Genomic DNA, 20,504 nt, shown 5'->3' on the forward strand with positions numbered 1-20,504 from the left:
GGGAAAGAGGGACGGTGTGGATATCCCTAATTATGGATTCGTCTGGGGTTTAATAGAGAAATCCATAGGTAATCCATAAATCTGGTCATTTCCCATCTTCCAATCCCTTTAAGTAATTTCCAAATCGACTTTTCTGTTATTTTCTTGCGCCTTTTAAATTGCTGAGGGGATGACTCACCACCTTGGAGGGAAATGCAGGCGGCCCGAAGAAACAGCAAAATAGTTGAAACCCCGGGCCGCCACGCCCACAATTTCTATTTGTCTGTCATCACATGTCATCATCATCAATGCCAGAGCTGCCGGAGGCCTGGCCAGTGGCGCTGAAGGAGTTAAACAGCACCCCCAAGCCCCTCATTTCTAAAACCTCGGCGGGCGGACGGATGGAAGTAGGTAACTGTGTTCCATTCACTGGTGGCTGTGACCTTGGGCTGTGACAGCGGGAAGGCGTGTCTTCTTCTCACTGTTCCCGTAAGAAAAGGCAAGCGAGGGAGGGTGACTCAGGCCTTCTCGTGGCCTGCAAGCCACTGAGCGTTTTTCTGAATGATCCCGCGTCTACACTTCATTTCACTCTTCACTCACCACATGAAACCATCTACCCATCACAGGCAACGTGGCTTGGGGGAGCCAGGGACTTTAAAAAAAGCCGTTCCACATTTTCCCTTTAATTACGCCCCCCCCCCCCCCGCCACCCCCCTCCGCAGCTTTGGGGTATAAACAAAGACATCTGCCACAGCAAGAGCCTGGCTTGTTTTGTGTTTTTTAAAACTGGAAACTGAAATGCGATCATCAACGTGTCCTTTGAAAGGAGCTTTTGAAATTTAAAAGTGACTTCTGCAACCTGCACGATTTTAGGTTTCAGTCAAAATGAGCCCTCGCGTTTTTTTAAGAAAGTTTAACGTTTCACTTAATCATGAAGCGAAACTCGTGTGGCACGATCTATCATTGACTGTTTAAGAACACCGTTTCTTGAAAACTGCCTTCAACAGGCTCCTAAATATATGATTAAAATATAACGATGAGCCCTGCAAGTTATTGGACCATCCCTAATGAAAATATATCCCAGGACCCATGATCTGTTGCTGTTTAATTTAAAAACATGTACTTTTTTTTTTAAAGGCCTCGGAAAATGTCCAGTGCTCCCAATTTTATTTTTATTGAATGCTAAGTCTGTGTGTGCCCACCCTGTCCTCTATCTAACTCCTTAGAAGTTTCACAACTTCCTTTCCTGGAGACGTCGGCCAAGCCATTGATCGACAGGGTAAAAGCTGCAGACACCTAGACATGTCCTCTGTGACAGGAAGTGTAGTAGTTTGTAAAGGCATCTCCTTTCATCCCTATAAATCCCGGCTTCGCAATATCCATGAACCTCCTGCATGACTTTGGCCCTGACTCTCTATTCCAGAACTTTCCAAAGGGTAGGCTTTTTTTTTTTCTTTCTCTTTGGCCTTCAAGTGCATTTCATCTGGCCCCACAGGGCGACTTTCCTCCAGAGCTTTCCAGAGAGCGAGCAGTTCCATGTCCTGACAGCGTCTGCGATGTCGTCACTGCCTTCCCTTTCCAACCTGCTCTTGCAGCCCCGCTGGCTCGCTGCAAGCTCAACCATAAACAAGCGTTTTCTGGCTCTGGGTCCTCTATCCAGTGGCCCTTTCCCCAGTTCCTGGCCCCCCTCCCCCTCTTTTTTTTTCCTACCCTCAGTTCCAGCCAAACCCCGACCCCTAACCCACACACCCTTGAGCCCTACTGCCATGCGTGATGAAAGCAACAGCCGTTTCTAACCTTACTTTTAAAAAAGCTTAAAAAAAGGCCTCGGAAAATATTCAGTGCTCCCAAGTTTATTTTTATTTAATGCTAAACGTTTAAAGAGAGAGAGAAAAAAAAAAGTACTGTAAATCTGACACATGACAGAATGCAGGTGATATTTCCACAGCGTGATTGTTTAAAATATAATCATGTTCATAGCTGAGATTACACTCACTTCGGTTTGACATAAGTTGCATCATATATAGAAAAAGTTATCACCTTCCACTTAAAAAAAAAAAAAGTTAAGGTTAAAAGGTGGCACACTTTTTAAAATACTTGGTGGCCAAGGAAAGGGTATATAGTAAAAGTTGTAAACCACGTGTTCGTTCCCATAACTTTTAACGTGAGGCCACATGAAAGAATACATGTGTGAAATCCTGTAAGTCGGGAAAGCAAAAAAAAAAAAAGGGGGGGGGGGGGAAGCCAGGATGCCCATCCCGTAATATTCTGAGTATTAAAAGCACAGCTGAAACATTAGGATCTGAAATCTGATACTGCCCATGTACAGTAAGCAGCTTTCAGGCGTTTTATCCAGCTGTGGAAAACCATACTGTCATCAGGTACAACAACAGATCAAACCCCTGTCCCAATGTCAACTTTTTCACGTAAGGCCAGAAAAATCACCCTCCCCGATCAACACTTTCCAGCTGCCAGTCTCCCATCGAGGCCACCCAGGGGCCAGGCGGACGCATGCAAATCTTATTTTTTAACAGGAGGAACCTCCACACACAGTTCTGTAAAGCTGTTTGCGTCCTTCCCACTTCACCATCAGCAGAGAAAAACCATAGGCAGTCTTTTCCACAGCTGGACAGATGTATACAGAACAGCAGGAGGGTTCTAGATCATTCTTTTTGGAAAAGCTATCTGTGCTAAGATTGCAAAACATACAGATAAGCTCCCACCAATTAGGTCAAATGACGGATCAACGTGTAACATCTACGAGGTCAAATTCCAGTTTAGAATAAAGTGCCTAGATACACATGGATACAACAGACCATAATGGTTGAATTCTTTACACGTCTCTTATGGGCATGGAAAACAGACTTGTCTGCCTGTGTACATTACATAAGAGAAACCAGTTGGATCTGAGTCATAGCTACTCCAATTAAAAAAAAAAAAAAAGAAACTGGTTAATCATGCAAGTCTGTGGGCCATCTAACAATGACTAGGAACATGAATTTGCACAGCATTAATAAGTGCACTCATTAAAAACACTACGAAAAAGACTGTATTTGGCGCAGTATCTGATTTTCAAGTGTTAATAACCCGACCATTAAGAAAAATCTTTTTGAGCACTTTTCGAAAGACAAAACACAGAACTGAAAAATAACCCCAAGTGGGTAACAATCTGTTTTCAAATGCAAACAAAAGCTGGGTTGTGAACGATACACCACGTTACGTTGCAACAGACCTTGAAAACGATGATTCAGCCTGATATTAGGGCCAAGTTACACACACCTGAACATCAAAGGACTTAGAATCGTGCTCCCGTGGATGTGAGAACAACACAAAAGAAAAACCAGCATCGCTCGAGACAACTATGTCTACCACAGCTGATGATTTATTGGTTTAAAAACATCATTTTCCTGATGCAAAACAGTCATCAAAAGAAATTAGTTTACAAAAGGCTTCTGAAGAGAGTAGGGAGAGGTGGGACCTGTTATGGAAAACCTTTTAATTTTCACTAGTTTATCTCCCCCCCCCACCCCCCCAGAGAACTGTTATTATTCACTCCACAGGTAAGAGGAAATGCCTGTCCTCCACCCGCAGCTGGGCTGTCACTGACATGGCCCCTGGCAGTCCTGGCAACAGCACCCTGTGCAGTGGCTGTCACTGCACCATGACTGCACTCAGCACTTGCAAGAGACAGGGTGTAGGTGACGCTAGCCACAGCCACAGCGCTACAGGTCAATGATAAAAACAAAACAAAACACGAAACAGAAACGAAACCAACCCCACCATCTCCAAGTTCACGGGGACTCTGGAATTCCTATTGCAACTCTTTCCAAAGGCCAAGGCGCTGGCAGCAACAGAGCTCGGGGTGTTTACAACAGAGCTCGGGGCAGAACCAGGCCCCGCTCAAAGATGGCAGTGCCATCTGCACCCCGTCACCACCCTCCGTCACCCGACTGTGTCTTATGTAACCGACTAGCACGCAGCATGAGAATCTTACAACTGATTGCGTGGGCAGTGAGCAGTGGTCAACTTTGCCTTAAAAATCAAGAAAAAGTCTCCCTCGAAACCACACCGTCCCCCAAATTCTCTCAGCAGCAACTCCCAGGCAGTCCTCAATGTCCCAACAACTGAACTTGAAAAACAAAACACAGACGGACTCAAAAATCTATTTTCCTGTTCCTTTCAGGCGACAGTGTTTTGGGGGTCACTTGGTGAGGTTGCCCAGTGGTGTGCCCACTTCGCAAGGGTGCCCCTGCCAGCTCACTTCCTTTCCTTCTCCACCAGTTGGCCTCCGGCCTGCGACAGGAGCCAGCCACAAGGAATAACGGACAGTAAGGCAATCTCACAACGTCAGAAAATGTATTTGGCTTTTTTTTTTTCTTCTTTTTAAAGTAAGTGCATTACAAATACAGCTAGAAGCAGTTGGGGGGGGGGGGGGTTGCCAAGTGCTCTAAAAAAGCAGCGCAAGTCACAGCCTACATGGAACCGGTCACTGTCACCAAGATAATGAAGCACAGAGATAGGCTAATAACGTTAACAAAAGAAGAAAAATGCCTTGATAAGTACATACCTTTTGTCGTCAAAAAAAATATATATATAGAAACACAATGTATTCAAAAAAAAAATCATCAAAATTATACAGCCATGTTTATGAAGTCTACATTTCCCTTGTCTTGGATATATATATATATAATATATATATGTGGAGATTATATATATACAGTTCAAGCAGTTTTCGTTAAGGATAGCCATCGGGTTTTTCCGAAACCGGGAAGTCACGAGTCCCTCTCTTTTTTCACTTTCACGTCTCCGGCCAGGATGGTGGCGATCTCCCCTTGCATGAAGGCCCAGGGGACGTTGGAGCCCACCAGGGGGCACTTCTCCCCGCTGGGGCAGTAGACCTCCCCGCTGGCCCCCTGCTGCTTGATGCTTTGTCTGGAGCAAGGGAAGCAGAACTTGTGGGAAGGGACCGACGGGCACTGCACGAAGTGGGTGTCCTCCAGGCGCTCGTGGCAGAGGGTGCAGCACAGGGGGGCGCTGGCCGCCAGGGAGGAGTCCGGGAGGCTGGCGGGGTGCACGGGCTCCAGTCCTCCGGTGCCGCCGGCCCCCTGGCCCCCCACCTCCCTGGGGCCCAGCCTTCTTTGGTTCATAGAGGACGGAGAGGGTGGGCTGCTGCTATTCCTCCGGGTGGTGGAGTGCACCGGGTTGGCATCTTTGGAGGCATGGCTGCCCCCCGCATTGTCTGCTACTAGGATCAGGGCTGCCATGGGGGACTGGCCGTTCTGGGCAGCTTCGGGCGGCGTGGTGGTCCGGTTGGAATGGGGCGAGGCTGTGGGCGGCGGCGGAGACACAAACGAGGGTGTCGAATTCAGGGGGATCTTGAGCCCTTCCGCGGACGTGGACAGCCACGGCTGGGCCTCCCCGTTGATCTTCGGGGGCCCGACCTCTCCTTCCGGCTCTGGGGAAGTCTTCCTTTTCCTTGCTGTTCTTGCCACTGAAAACCACAAGCAAACAGAAAAGAAAAAAAAAGGGGGGGGGAAAGGGGGGAGAGAAGAGAAAAATAAATGAACACACACTTGGAAAAGGATCTCTTCCTAATGCACCTCTGCCTGCTCTGTGAAAGCCTGCATATATATATATATATATATATATATATATATATATATATATATATATATACATATCTGTATATAAAAACCCATGTAAGTTTTAAATGCACGTGCAACTTAAAACACCCATGCTCACGGGGCTGGCTCCCTAGCAGTTTCTTTAAAAAGCCACCGAAACTGGCCCACAGACGCCTGCCTATTTTTACGCATTGCACACATGTCCCTGGCTTGACCTGTTGCCTGGGGGTTTGAAGGTGGGGTGTCCCCCCCCCCCCTCCCCGCTGCTCCCATCCAAGAACGCATTGCTGGGGAACTGGGGAAGGAAACCCTGCGTCAGGCCCTGCAGCCCCGCCTGACTCATCTCTGTTGTGCTGCTTCAGCACATGAACACGTTGCCACCGCGCGCTGGTTCCGCCCGCCCGCCCCGGGGCGCGCAGGAAGTTGGCTGTTTGTTGTTTCTGGGTTGGGGCAGATGTGAATGGAAAGATCCGCCCCCCCCCTTCCCTGCGCCACGGCCCCGGGTCCCCCTTCCCCGGGGTCCCCCACCGCACCCCACGGCCGCCCCTACCTGCTTTGGCCCCGTTGGCCCCGTTGGCCTCGAACCCCAGCAGCCGGCCCGCGCTCAGCGCCGAGGGCTCCTTCTTGAACTTGCTGTCGAAGGCGCCCGCGTGGCCGTGCTGGTGCAGCGCCAGCAGCGTGTCCCGCACCGTCTTGGGCCGGGCCACCCAGTCCTGCTCCCCGGGCGCGCGGCCCTTGCCCGCCGCCTCGGCGCCCAGCTCGGCGGACCCGGCGGCGGGGGCCAGGCTGTCGGCCGGGCCGCGGTGCGCGGGCGGCGCCTTCTCCTTGGCGCCGGCCGCCGCCGCCTCGCGCGCCTCGTGCTCGGTGACCGCGCAGCCGGACACGGACGCGGGCCGCTTGTGCACGCCCAGCTCGGCGGGCGGCGCGGAGCCCAGGCCGGCGGCGGGGCCCGACACGGCGACCAGCGAGGCGGCGGCGCGGCCCCCGAGCCCCAGCGCGGCCGAGCCGTTCATGAGCGGCACCAGCGTGGGCGGCACGGCGTGGCCGCGGCGCGGCGTCGGGCTCTGGCGGTTCAGCTCGGGCGGCTCCTCCAGCTTGGAGAAGCCGTTGGGCACCAGGATGCCGTTCACGGGCGGCGGCTGCGGCGTCGGGGGCTGCGCCAGGCCCGCGGCCGAGCGGGCGCCGCCGAAGTCGGGGCCGAGGCGCGGGGGGCGCTCGGCGGCCAGCGGGTAGCGCTCCAGCGCCTGCGGGGCGCGGGCCGCCTCGGGGCCGAGCTGCGGCGGCTGCAGCAGCAGGTCCTTGGCCGAGAGCGGCGGCGGCTTGGCGGCCGCGGCGGCGCCGGGCGTGGAGCGGCCCTCGGGGAAGCAGCCGTGCGCCCGCTTCAGCTGCCGCGCCGTCTCGATGACGAACTCGACGCGGTCGGCGCCCTCGTAGTTGACGCAGCCGCGGCACACGGGCTCCGTGAAGTCCCAGATCATGGCCCAGGGCATGCGGGGCAGGTCACACAGGTAGCAGGACTGGCGCCGGGACGCGGCCGCCACCGCCACCGCCGCGGCCATGTCCGCGCCGCCCGCCGGGGAGGGGGCGCTGCCGCTCGCCGCCGGCCCCGCGCGCGCCCTCCGGCCCCCCCAACCCCGCGGCTCCCCCACCAGCGGCGGCGGCCGCAGGGGCGGCGGCGGAGGCAGAGCCCGCGCGGGATCGGCGCCCGCGCAGCGCCCCCGCGGCACGAGGGGCGGCGGGCGCGGGGCGAGCGGCTGCAGGCGCGGCAGCACGGCCCCCCGGCGGGCGCGGGCGGGCGGCGGGCGCGGCGGCGGCGGCGGCTCGGCCGAGACGGCGGGCCTCCAGACCGGAGCGAAGACGGGCCGCGCGGGCGCGGACGAGCGCAGCAGGTCGCGGCGGCGGAGGCGGGCGGGCGCGGAGTGCGGGGCGGCCGGGGGGCGGGGGCCGGGGGGCGGCCGCGGGGGCAGGCTCAGCCCGAGCGGCGAGGCATGCCGCGCCGAGGAGGCGGGCGGGCGGACGGTGCGGGCCCCGGTCGCCGCGCTGCTCCCTCCGCTCCGGGCGTCGCCGCTCTCTAGCGCGCGCTCAGCGCTCTGCCCGCCGCTGCGCCGCCGCCGGGGCTGCCGAGCTGCCGCCGCGCCGCTCCACTTCTACGGGCTCGATTCTTCGACAGCCCCGCACGGCGCCTGCGCGGGCGGCCCCCCTCTCCTCCCCTCGTGCGCGCGCGCGCCCTGCCCCGCGCGCCCCCGCGTCCGCCCCGCCCCCGCGCGCAGACCGGGTGCCGCCGGGAGAGCCCGTTCCGCGCGGGCTGCGTGTCTCCCGCCGCCGGGGACCTCGACCACGCAGTCGGGGCGCCCTCCCCTCCCGGCCAGTTTGGGGGAGATCGTGCGAATCATCCCGTGTGTTAAAAGGGAGGCCACTCTGTGCCTTGGTTGTCACCCTGTCCGGAGGCAGCGTGGCTCCCGGGTGTTAGGAGTTGCACTTGGACTGTTGGGGGGTGCTTTACACTCGCGTGTGTCTTAAGGGTCTGGGGGGAACACGCCGCGGGACCCCAAGTTTTCCTAACCCAGGAGACTGTCCCCTAGTCTGGGACCTTCCGGAAGGCGGGGGCGCAGAGCGAGCTCCCCGTCCGCCCGCTTCCCCAGCGCGGTCCTCGCGGGACCGGCGCCTGGCCTCTTATGTAGGTCCGAGGCGGGCGCATGACGTGGGCGCAGGGCCCGAGCCCGCGTGCGCCGCCGCCGAGTGCGCACGCTCCGCGCGGACGTGACTCGGCGGCGCTGGCGGCCTCCCTGCGCGCACGCACATTCCAGGGGCCCGGCCGCGGCCAGCGTGTCGCGTCACTGCGCAGGCCCCGCCCCCGCCCCCGACGCCCAGGCCCCGCCCCCGACGCCCGGCTCCTGCAGGCCCCGCCCCCGGCCGCCCGCCCCGCCCCTCCCTGCTCTGCTGGGCCCGCGTGGATGGGGACGGGGGTGGGGGAGGGCGCGGGCCGTGGGGGTCGCTATCGGGGGCGGAGCGGATGTGCACCCCCCACGCCTCCGGGGCCCGGCTGTAGCCTGACGGGGTATCCACGCCTGCCGTGAACCATCGCCCTCGCGCCCCCGCCACGGTTGGCAGCCACAGCTCAGCCCAGGCTGCACCGAGCACTGGAGTTGCACCCTTGCATCGCGAGGAGGAGCTGGCGCGTGTTGGAGTGAATCGCTCTGGCTGGTCGTTACTCCTCCTGACTGATAGACACAGGCTTAGTCACTCTCGGTTGGGGTTTTGACACTTCAGACGCTGCGAGGCCGGCCTCTGGAGCCGCTTTTGTTGGAAAACAGGCCCACATGGCTCCTGGAGCCTGGAAGGAGCGGGTTAGGTGTGGGAAGAGCAGGGTACTAATTATATCATCGTTCCTTCCACCGGATTGGTAGGTGGAGGGAGAGAGAGAGAGAGAGAGAGAGAGAGAGAGAGAGAGGGAGAAATCCTGCCGACGTCCCTCCCCAGCTGCTGTTGAAAATGGCAGGTTGCTTCAAAGGATTAACCACAAGGAAGAGGAAAAACCGTGCAGGGAGCTGCTTAAGGCGCATGAAGAAACCTGTTCGCGGTGGCCCAGGAGACGCACGCATTGCCAGACCTAAATGTTTGCAGGCGAACGCTGCTGCCTCTTTTCTCCCGGGGGATTTCCAGAGAAAGGGGGCGCCCGCCAGAAAGGCCTTCCCCTCCGGATCCCGCTCCCCTCCTCGCTGGGGAGGCATCTGGGGACCGCGTGGGCTTGCTCACTCCCCGTCCCTGCTGTCGCACCTCTCCCGGGACCTGTCCCTTTGGTCCCTCTCCACGGAGACGCATTGCCTCACCCCAGAACGTGTGCCACGTTCTAGCACGTGGCCTGGCCCCAGGGGTGGGAGAGGTGTGTGTGGGGGTGCATTGCCCAAAGCCGATAAGGCCTAGCCTTCGTCCTGCAGGGCGGTGAGCCACCGAGCACCCCAAAGAGCTGGCCCCACCAGGCAGAGCCGGAAACATCACAGAAGGAGGCGTTAGAGCCGTGGCCTCATTATGCACATTTACCTACGAGCAGCACTATCACCCTCCAGGGAAAGCCCAGGGGAGGAACAGGGAGATGCGAATCCTGCCCAAAGAGGTGCCAAGGAAGGGTTTCTGTAGTAGAACAAAGCTTAGCTTTTCTTCTCCGCATGCAGAGCAGTTCCTTTTTATTCTACACCCCCCCCCCCCCCACCGTTTAATGTCGAAACCGAGTGGATGTAACTTCCCTAATGCAGTGCCTTCAGGAACATGAAAAGGCTGGTTTATGGCATCCCTGGGCCATAAAAGGATCCGGGATCAAGGGGGTTAAGGCCGGCGGGCCCTGGACCCAGGGCAGCGATTCCTTATATTGTACGCAGTCTTTCCTGCTGCCTGGCCTTTCATGTCGCTCAGAGCGGCTCTATCATGTGTGCTAAGTAAACACAGCTTTGTTTTCGTCTCCCACCCCCGCCCTCCCTTCCCTCCCTCCTTCCCTCCCTCCCTCCCTGCCAGCACAGCGGGGCTGGATGCCTTCCAATGCCTTCTGCAGTGGGCACCGCCTCCTCGCCTCCCCCCCCCCCCCCAGCACAGAACCGGGGTTTCTGGGGTGAGGCAATGCGTCTGCAATTCGCACAGACAAGGCCGTAATTGTGATTGTAGCTCCTCATGTGATGGCTTATGAAAGAGGAAGTGGGTATGGTTGAGTCACGTAGGTTCTGCCCTCCTGCTCGAGGCCCCAGGGCCTGGCAGGAGAGAATCCTGGTCATGTTTGCCATTCACAGTCAAGGTTGCCAGGGCGGCTGCGGCGAGCGAGCTCCCCACCCGGCCCTGGTCCTGTGCGGACAGGCAGGCCGAGGCCCCGTGCAGGGTGGCGGGGGCAGCAGAGGGTGGAGACGGGCTTTTTACCCAGAAGGCTTGAAACGCTGCGATTTGACTTAAGCACTAAAGGAAATATCCTGCTGGGAGTCTAAGCAACAGCCCTTGCCAGCTCTGGTTTCTAAGATTTAAAAGAATGCAAACAGAAATCAGGGTGTACAAACAAAAGGAAAGCCATTCCCGACCAAGCAGGAGTCAGGGAAGTGACGGGAAGGGTAACCCAGAGGGAGCAGCAGCAGGAACAGATCTGACGGCCACACTCGGGTTTCCATGGGCTTCCCCTGTGTGAGCATTAGAGGCCTAAGATCCAAACCTGGCCCAGCCGGTGTGGCTCAGCGGTGAGTGTCGACCTATGAACCAGGAGGTCACGGTTCCATTCCCCATCAGGGCACATATGTGCCCAGGTTGCGGGCTCGATCCCCAACGTGCAGGAGGCAGATGATCCATGAGTCTCTCTCATCTTTGATGTTTCTCTCTCTCTTCCTCTCCCTCCCTCTCTGAAATCAATAAAAACAAACAAACAAAACATTTAAAAAAAGATATGAGAGCCTTCTTCTAAGTAATAGCGGCGTTTTATGAGACAATGCCACTGTTTTTTTTTCAACTTGCACATATACTGTTTTAGAAATGCTTTCCCTTGTTTGACCTCTCCCCGTAGCCTGCCTCCCCTGCACACAGAAAGTATTGAAATATTAAAAGTTTTTTTAATCCTGACCTGAAGATATTTTTCCATTGATTTTTAGAGAGAGTGGAAGAGAGAGGGAAAGACAGAAACATCGATGGGTTGCCTCCTGCACGCGCACCGACGAGGGCCCCAGGCCGGGGAGGAGCCTGCAGGGGAGGTGCATGCCCTTGGCAGGAATCAAACCTGGGACCCTTCAGTCCCCAGGCCGACGCTCTATCCACTGGGCCACACCGGCTAGGGCAGCATTGGCATATTAAAGAGACGTGTGTATGTGGAGCAGATAAAGGCTCTGGGGAGGGTCTAAGAATCAGGCCAGACAAAGTCACAGGAGCGCTCACCATCCGCGTTTACACACGGAAGCCCATTGATCCTCACCAGCCTCGGTGGGCCCAGGACCCCGGGGGAGGAAAGCCTGGGGTCTCGATGTAGGCTGCCTGCTTTTCTGTGTCAGAAGCTAAAGAGCGGAGTGAGAACCACAGACAAAGGAGAGATTGAGGTCACACACTCGCTCGGCCTGCAGGGAGGTTTGCCGGAGACCTGGAAGGGGCTCAACAGCCATCCGACGCCAGAAGCCGCCCTCCCTCCCTGCCTTTTTGGAAAGAGCTGCTGAAATGCACTTTTCTGGCAGAATATCTGCATGAGGGTTTAGCTTCTATTTACGACGCTCACTACACTCCTTCCAAAGGAGGAAAGAGGCTGACAAAACAGTGGACGGACTTCCCGGGTAATGTTGGAGAATATTAAAATGGTAACCCTTCTCTCATCAGCTTGCTTAAACACGTAACTTTCCTACACACACGTTCACCAGCAAGGGAAAAATGAGAAGACGTTACAATTCTAAAAGGTTAAGGATCAACGGGACGCCTTGGTTTATTTAATTTTATCTTTCATATGGGCATTCCCCAAAAGATATTTCAAGCCCTAACTGGTTTGGCTCAATGGATAGAGCGTCGGCCTGTGGACTCAAGGGTCCCGGGTTCGATTCCGGTCAAGGGCATGTACCTGGGTTTCAGGCACATCCCCAGTGGGGAATGTGCAGGAGGCAGCGGATCGATGTTTCTCTCTCATCGATGTTTCTAACTCTCTATCCCTCTCCCTTCCTCTCTGTAAAAAAATCAATAAAATATATTTTTAAAAAATATATATGTATTTATTTTTTTAAAAAAAAAGAAGACGAGGACTTTGCCTTGAGACAAAGAAAATGTGCAGACAAGAGCTAGAACTCAGGTTTCCCAAACTGCAGTTCTTTCTCCAGCCCACTGGCGGGCTGCCTCCGAGCTCTGCTGCCTGCCCAGGTCCTTTTTCACATACATGTAAGTATCTGCACGGGAGACGCCGAGGAGCTCCCCACACACCTGGCACAGGCCCAAGCCCGTCATTTCTGCTCCCACCTCCCGTGTGGTGGGTGGGCAACGGGCATCCGGGAAAACCCGACCTAGCCAAGCCTGACCTTCTTCTGACACACGCGGTGTCACAGCACACGCAGAAACACGCCAGGAACTGCCCGCCCGTTCCTTGGGGGCACTCTGCCACATCAAGTCGTGAGGTTCCATGGCGACCAGGTTCTCACGTCATCTGAGAACACTATGTCCGCGTGGTTTGGGCTCGGATCCCGGGCCAGGGGTGTCGGAACCACGGCCTATGCTTAGCGTGCGTCCGCCAGGGCACAGACATGTTATCAGCATTGATATGCCCAACTAAAGCGTTTCAAGGCGCATGGGAAATCCACAAGAGACTGCCATGTACACATATGCATATATGCGTCATATACATGTGTAACATCTATGTGTGATGTATGCTTTATAGATGCAATATGTGTGTGACCTGCATGTGTAATGTCTAGGTGTACTATATGTAATGTATGTGTAATATACATGTGTAATGTATAGGTGATCTATATACTAGTTTGTGATATGTATGTAATACATATGCAACGGGCAAAGATTCGAAGTACCGTGCACAGGCCTTTGGATGGCTTAGGAGGGTCTCACTGAGGTGAAGAAGAAAAACAGTCGTTCCGGACGCTGACAGGCCCTGGGCCGAGCGGGTCAGCAGGGTCGGGAGACTCGTTTTGAGGTGTTTGGGGTTTTCTGACCCAGCTTCACGCTTCACCGCCGTGCAGCTTCTTGGCTGGCTCTACACCGCATTTCTAAAGGACGCGGAGAGAGCAAGTTCGAGGAATTCTGATGTTTTGAAATACATGTGCTGTGACTTGGTTAATCTAGTGAAATGTCATGTGCACCACCTTCTCTATCTGACTTTTGTGTATTTGGGCCCGATTATGGAAAAAAAAATAAAAACAACCTCAGGTTTGTTCAAGTCTATGTTTTTCAAAAATGGTGGTGGTGGGAAGTACTTGGGCGATGAGGTTTCATTTCCACTATTCTTGAAAAATCAAAAAAAGAGCTATACGCTTTACTTTTCATCTAAATGCTACTCAGTGTATATTTTATTTATCTAGTATATTTTTATTGATTTCAGAGAGGAAGGGAGAGGGGGAGAGAGAGAGAAACATCCATGATGAGAGCGAATCCTGGATCGGCTGCCTCCTGCACGCCCCACGCTGGGGATGGAGCCCACAGCCCGGGGCATGTGCCGTGACCGGGGATCGAACCTGGTTCATGGATCGACGCTCAACCACTGAGCCACGCACGCCGGCCGGGCACTCGGTGCTTTATAAAGCGAGTGTCCCGGAGCCAGAATTCCAGCGGCTGGGAGGCAGGCAGCCCCTCTCCGCTGTGGCAGGAGACATTCCCGGGAAAGCCCGGGATGCCGAGCCCTCTGCCCGGGGGACGCAGGTCAGGACTTGCCGCTTTGGGAGTCCGTCCAGCGGTTTGGGCTCAGGAGTCGACATTCCGAGCTTTTGACATGGTTTTCTGTTGGCAGATGACCTCGTGATTATGTTCCTGTGGTAGGTGTGCCGGCCAACCTCTCCGGTTCCGAGGAATTTAAAAAAAAAAAAAGACACAAGACCCACCTCTGCCAAGTGCCCAGGTTTCAGCATAAAGTGACGGGTGCTGGGCCTGCGGGGTCCGGCCTAGGAGTCCTGTCGCGGTTCCCGCAGACGCCCGTCCAGAGGCAGCCACGTCGGGGCGAATGCGTCCTTCTCCAGGCTCATTCCCGCTGCCGCCGCTGCTGCTGCTTTTATTTTCATTCCTGCGTCTTATGGTGTCGCCATGTTGAAGAAGGAAAAATTAGTTATTGCAAAAAAAAAAAAAAAAATGTCCACGTCTTAGGAGCTGTCATTTCCCCAGGAAAACGGAATGGTCATTTCCATTTTTATTTTTTATTTTTTGGACAAAGGATGGAAATGGATTAAGGGACAAATACATGGATGGACACGTGGATGGGGTTTCCTTGTCCTGACTGAGACGCAGTGTTCCCATCAGGCAGGAGAGAGAAGTTAGGTGCCAGCCAGTTGTCACACTCCACAGAGCCCGTTTTATTTTATTTATTTTTTTCATATATATTTTTTAAATATATTTTGATTGATTCAGAGAGGAAGGGAGAGGGAGAGAGAGATAGAAACATCAACGATGAGAGAGAATCATTGATGGGCTGCCTCCTCCATGCCGCCCACTGGGGATCGAGCTTACAACCTGGGCATGTGCCCTTGACCGGAACCAAACCTGGGACCTTCCAGTTTGCAGGCCGATGCTCTATCCACTGAGCCAAACCGGCGAGGGCAATTTTTTTCATATATATTTTTATTGATTTCAGAGAGGGAGAGAGAGAGAAACATCCATGATGAGAGAGAACCATGGATCGGCTGCCTCCTGCACACCCCACACTGGGGATGGAGCCCGCAACCCAGGCACGTCCCCTGGACCAGGAATCGAACATGAAACCTTCAGTCTACACGCAGGCTGATGCTCTATCCACTGACCAAAGCCGGCCAGCAGAGTCCCTGTTTTAGGTCGTTGTGATTCACGGTTTGGAACATGGCACTACATGACTATACTGTCCAGTGCGGGGCTGGCTAGATTAACAGCACATGCTGTGCTCCTACCCCCGGCCTCCGAGAGTTCATGCAAAGGTAGCCGACTCAACCCCCTGCCTACACTGGCCTTCATGTAGCCCACACGCTAGCAGATGTTCTGCTCGTCTTGAACACCGCAGGAGTCTTCACACGCCCCCCGAGCAGGGAGGCATACTCTTGGGCGATGGTTAAAAAGGAGAGGTCTCCTCTCCCTTCACTTTCTGGGGATGGTTTTTTATGTGTCTGTTTTATGGGCAAATTTCCCAGGGACGTCTATACAGCGAGAAGCTAGGGAGACACACAGGACCGGCAAAACAGGGCCGGTGTTCTTCTCAGATATTTCACCTTGCAGGCCACGAGGACAACCTGTAAAATCCTTTTTTTTTTTTTTTATGCTTCTATTATGGCACATAAATGATGACATTTTAGGAGAGGCCAATAAAACCAGCACAGGGAGGAAAGTCCGTTGCTCTCTTTCAGCTTTCCCTCGGCGGCGTAATTTAACCAGTTCGATGGCAGCGTCTCAACACCTCCGACGGGGCGCCGTTGTTTACGAAGTAAGAGCAGCAATCTCCGTGCAGAAGGCAGGATCGCCACCGGGGACGCAGGTTGTGTGATTACACACACACACACACACACACGGGCAAAGTCTAAGGTCAGGAGGCGCTAACCATTAACCAGAAATACGGTCTGTCGCTGTCGCTGACTGGGTCACCTGCCCGATATAGGCCACTTGCGTTTTCTGTGAGGGTTGGGAGGTATATTATCAACCTCAGAGCCGTCCCAGCCTCACCTCAGGAATATTCTAATTAGATGCCGGTTGACGCATTTGGTGAAAGCAACAAACCAGGAAGAAAGCGAAAATTTCCTCCTAACGGTGGCTTTCTGCTGCCGATGGTGAGAAATACTTTACCAATTCAGACTGCACAGTCTCATACCTGCCCCTGAATATCACTGCTCTCCCCAAACTTACACTGTCCACGTTTGGGGCTGTATACTGCTGGTCTGAGTTGGTCTAAGATCTCTCTCTCTCTCTCTCTCTCTCTTTCTCTTAAATATATTTTTATTGATTTCAGAGAGGAAGGGAGAGGGAGAGAGAGGGAGAGAGAGAGAGAAACATCAAGGATGAGAGAGAATCATGAATCGGCTGCCTCCTGCACGCCCCACACTGGGGATGGAGCCCACAACCCGGGCATGTGCCCTGACCGGGAATTGAACCGTGACCTCCTGGTTGATAGGTCTACTCTGTACTCAACCACTGAGCCACACCGGCCGGACAGACCTCTCTACACTATCCCTGACATCGCTTTTCCCTTGCAGGTTTTGCGGTGTGAAGGTGATCAGAAGGGATTTGGGCACAACAGCCAATGGGGACAGCTGGGGACAGGAGTGGGGAGGTGGGCGGGAAGTTGGGGGTGGGGGGCAGTGGGAAGAATATAGTCAAAGACTTCCCAGGAGGAAATGGGGCGCCGTTAACATCTGCAAGCGGACTCTGTCTCAACTGTAGATCCAATACAACCGTATCAGTAAGGGAAGAGCTTTGCACGTCCAGCCAAAGCCTTGGGAAGGTTTTCCGAGTCCAGTCAGGACTTTTGGGGACGAGTTCTAAATTCTAAATTCACCCAAAGGAAGCCCGGCTGGGGTGGCTCAGTGGTTGAGCGTCGACCTAGGAACCAGGAGGTCACGGTTCGATTCCCCGTCAGGGCACGTGCTTGGGTTGTGGGCTCGATCCCCAGTGTGGGGCGTGTGCAGGAGGCAGCCGATCCATGATTCTTTCTCATCATGGATGTTTCTCTCTCCCTCTCCTTTCCTCTCTGGTATCAATAAAAATATATGAAAAAGGAAATAAACCCACCCAACGGGAAAGGACCCACAGGGCAGCCACCAGCTCTGAATCACAGAGCACCAACGACCGAGTTCGAATCTGGGAGCGTGGACCTTGGCCCCCGGCGCGCACTCTCCACGGCCGCAGAGGGCGGGGACCCCGGCCGCCCGCCGCGTCGTCCACCGATCTGAAAAACAGCAGCTGGAACGGACCGGCGCAAACAGCCCCGCGCCCCAAGCGCACAGAGGAGCAAGGACACACAAGGTTCGGAGGTCACCGGCTAATCAGAGTAAATACAGGGGCGGATCCCAGTCTTTGGACTAAAAACGGTTTGTTACCTTTCCCTGCCGTGGGACGTGGGGTGGGGGTGGGACGTCTGAATCACAGAAAACGCACGTGGTGAAGAATCTTGTGTCGCCCTGGCTGGTGTGGCTCACTGGTTAGAGCAGGGGGGTCCTCAAACTTTTTAAACAGGGGGCCAGTTCACTGTCCCTCAGACCGTTGGAGGGCCGGACTATAGTTTAAAAAACACACAAACTATGAACAAATTCCTATGCACACTGCACATATCTTACTTTGAAGTAAAAAACCAAAACGGGAACAAATACAATATTTGTATTTGCATGTGGCCCGCGGGCCGTAGTTTGAGGACCCCTGGGTTAGAGCGTCAGCCCGGGGGACCCAAGAGTCTCAGGTCTGATTCCCAGTCAAGAGCATGTGCCTGGGTTGTGGGTTCGCTCCCCATCCCAGTCCCCTGGTCAGGGCGTGTGCGGGAGGCAACCAGTGGATATGTCAATGATTCCCCCCCGGTGTCTGTCTGTCTGTCTGTCTGTCTCTCTCTCTCTCTCTCTCTCTCTCTCTCTCTGTTCTTCCCTCCCTCCCTTCCACTCTCTCTGAAAAGCAATGGGAAAAATATCCTCTGGTGAGGATTAACAAAAACAAAACAAAACAAAAAAGGAATCTTTTTTCTCACATAGTTTCATATATTTAAGGATGTTTATTTACATTTCTCCACATTTATTTATTGATGTATTTATTATTTTTTAAAATCTATTTTTATTGATTTCAGAGAAGAAGGGAGCGAGAGAGAGAAAGAGATAGGAGCATCAGTGATGAGAGAGAATCATGGATCGGCTGCCTCCTGCACGCCCCACACTGGGGATGGAGCCCGCAACCCGGGCCTGTGCCCCTGACCGGGAATCAAACCGTGACCTCCTGGTTCATAGGTTGACGCTCAACCACTGAGCCACACCGGCCGGGCCATTTCTCCAAATTTAAATTGACGAAGGAAAGCTCAACCTTTGGGGCAGGCATTTCGATTTGAGACCCCCACCCCCGAGCTCAGTGGCTCGATTTTCCGCGTGGCCAGGACTCCTGCTGAAGCTTCCAGCAGCCCCCCCAAATGCAAGCGGGGTACCCTCGGGCCGAATGAATGAGGACTTTCTGGACGGTGGAGGACGACAGATGAGGTCCCGCTGGAAAAACAAAGGGAGGAGGGAGCGCTTCACGGCCCCGAGCTTCGAAACACACGCCTGCGGGCTCCAGGCAGCCTTACCACTCAGACCTCACCACGCGTGATGGATCGTTTCACTTCCAGGACCTCCTCCAATTCCCCTGGACCGCGGCCAGCCCGGCATCCGCAGGCGCCCCCGGGGATGGTGCGTGCATCGCCCCGCATCCCACCTCCGAGGCCAGGAGCCCGTGCCCACCTCCTCCCCGCCCCCCGCCCCTGCCCGCCCCAGTGAGCACAGGAGACGGCAGCTCATGGTGTTGTCCCGGAAAAACACATACCAAGTTTGCAAGCCTCTGTGGACGGTGTTTTATAATAAGTGGGTCAGGAGGGAAAAGTACTGCGACCGGTTCTCTGCTCACCTCCCGGCGGATCGCAGATGGAGCGTTTTCGGGCTGCCCGGCAACACAGCCCGGGCTCCCGGAGCAAACCCAGGTGCCTGCGTTTCACATGCACAGCCTGCAGATTTAAAAATATATATATATTTTTTAAAATATATTTTATTGATTTTTTACAGAGAGGAAGGGAGAGAGATAGAGAGTTAGAAATATCGATGAGCGAGAAACATTGATCAGCTGCCTCCTGCACATCTCCCACTGGGGATGTGCCCGCAATCCAGGTACATGCCCTTGACCGGAATCGAACCTGGGACCTTTCAGTCCACAGGCCGACGCTCTATCCACTGCGCCAAACCGGTTTCGGCAAAAAAAATATATATTTTTAATGATCTCAGAGAGGAAGGGAGAGGGAGAGAGAAACATCCATGATGAGAGAGAATCATGGATCGGCCCCCTCCTGCACGCCCCACACTGGGGATCGAGCCAGCAACCTGGGCCTGTGCCCACGCCAAGCAAAAACCAAGGCAACCAATGTATACGTATATATGTGCACACATGGTTATTACTACTATAGTATATAATACTAAATATTATTAATATATTACATGTAATGCAGTACATGTATTAAACATGTTTATAAAAATATGTATGTAAAACAATGTCAGGTAGTATGTTACTCCTTCAGGACGAGTTTTCCATCCGTCTATCCAAAGCGGGAGTACGGGGGCGGGGCGGTGCGGGGGGGGGGGGTGCTATGTCTCCAGGATTGCCTGGGCCTCATGGTGAAAGGCTCTGAAACCTGGCGTTCTAAGAGCTCAGAGTGAGCCTGGCTGGTATGGCTCAGTGGCTGAGCGTCAACCTATGAACCAGGAGGTCACGGTTGGTTCGAGTCCCGGTCAGGGCACAGGCCTGAGTTGCAGGCTCCATTCCCAGTGTGGGGCGTGCAGGAGGCAGCCCATCCATGATTCTCTCTCATCATGGATGTTTCTCTCTCTCTCTGCCTCTCCCTTCCTCTCTGAAATCAATAAAAATGTATTTTTTAAAAAATAAAATAAATAAGGTATTATCAACCCCTGTCCGTTGTGCGAGGTGGGTGATCAGTCCCTCAAACGCTGCATTCAGGTAGCGAATGTCTCCAGCGCCCTGCAGTTTTGGAAATGTTCATTGCTCTGTGGATTGAGCTGGCAGGAGAGAAAAAGGCTTCAAGTCTCCTTCAGTGATCGACTTTTTCCGCTCGTAAAATTGTTCTCAATGTATCGAAGGCAGCGTCTGCTCCCCAGGAAAAACTGTCCTCAGAAATGGGCTTCAGGGGCCCTGGCTGGGGTGGCTCAGTGGATAGAGCGTCAGCCTGCAGGCCGAAGGGTCCCGGGTTCGATTCTGCTCAGGGGCACGTGTCCCCGGCCCCCTTGCGGGAGGCAACCAATCGATGTGTCTCTCTCACATCGATGTTTCTCTCTCTCTGTCTCTCCCTCTCCCTTAAAAAAAAAAATCAATGGAAAAATATCCTTGGTTGAGGATGAACCAAAAAAAAAAGAAAGAAGTCTGCCTCAGGGGCCGTCTGCTATCGGGGACACCTTCCTCTCCCTCCCCCCGTCCCCTGGGCGAACTGGTCACAGATGTAATCGAGGCAAGGCCGGCCTTTGAGGATTTCCTGGCAGGCTCGGCAGTGAGTGTGAGCAGTTAGTCACCAGC

General features: G+C 54.6%; 1 protein-coding gene across 1 annotated transcript; it reads right to left on the minus strand.

The window, feature by feature from the left end:
* Positions 1–4,364: 4,364 nt before the first annotated feature.
* IRF2BP2 (interferon regulatory factor 2 binding protein 2) lies at positions 4,365–7,162 on the minus strand (the record flags this gene model as incomplete). The annotated part of the gene is made up of 2 exons (XM_081114629.1): positions 4,365–5,470; positions 6,154–7,162. 2 exons carry the CDS (start codon positions 7,160–7,162, stop codon positions 4,752–4,754), a joined length of 1,728 nt encoding a protein of 575 aa, XP_080970755.1. The 3' UTR covers positions 4,365–4,751.
* Positions 7,163–20,504: the final 13,342 nt, after the last annotated feature.

The sequence above is a fragment of the Myotis nattereri genome (genome assembly GCF_964212035.1).
Source record: "Myotis nattereri genome assembly, chromosome: 20".
NCBI classification, from domain to species: Eukaryota; Metazoa; Chordata; class Mammalia; order Chiroptera; family Vespertilionidae; genus Myotis; species Myotis nattereri.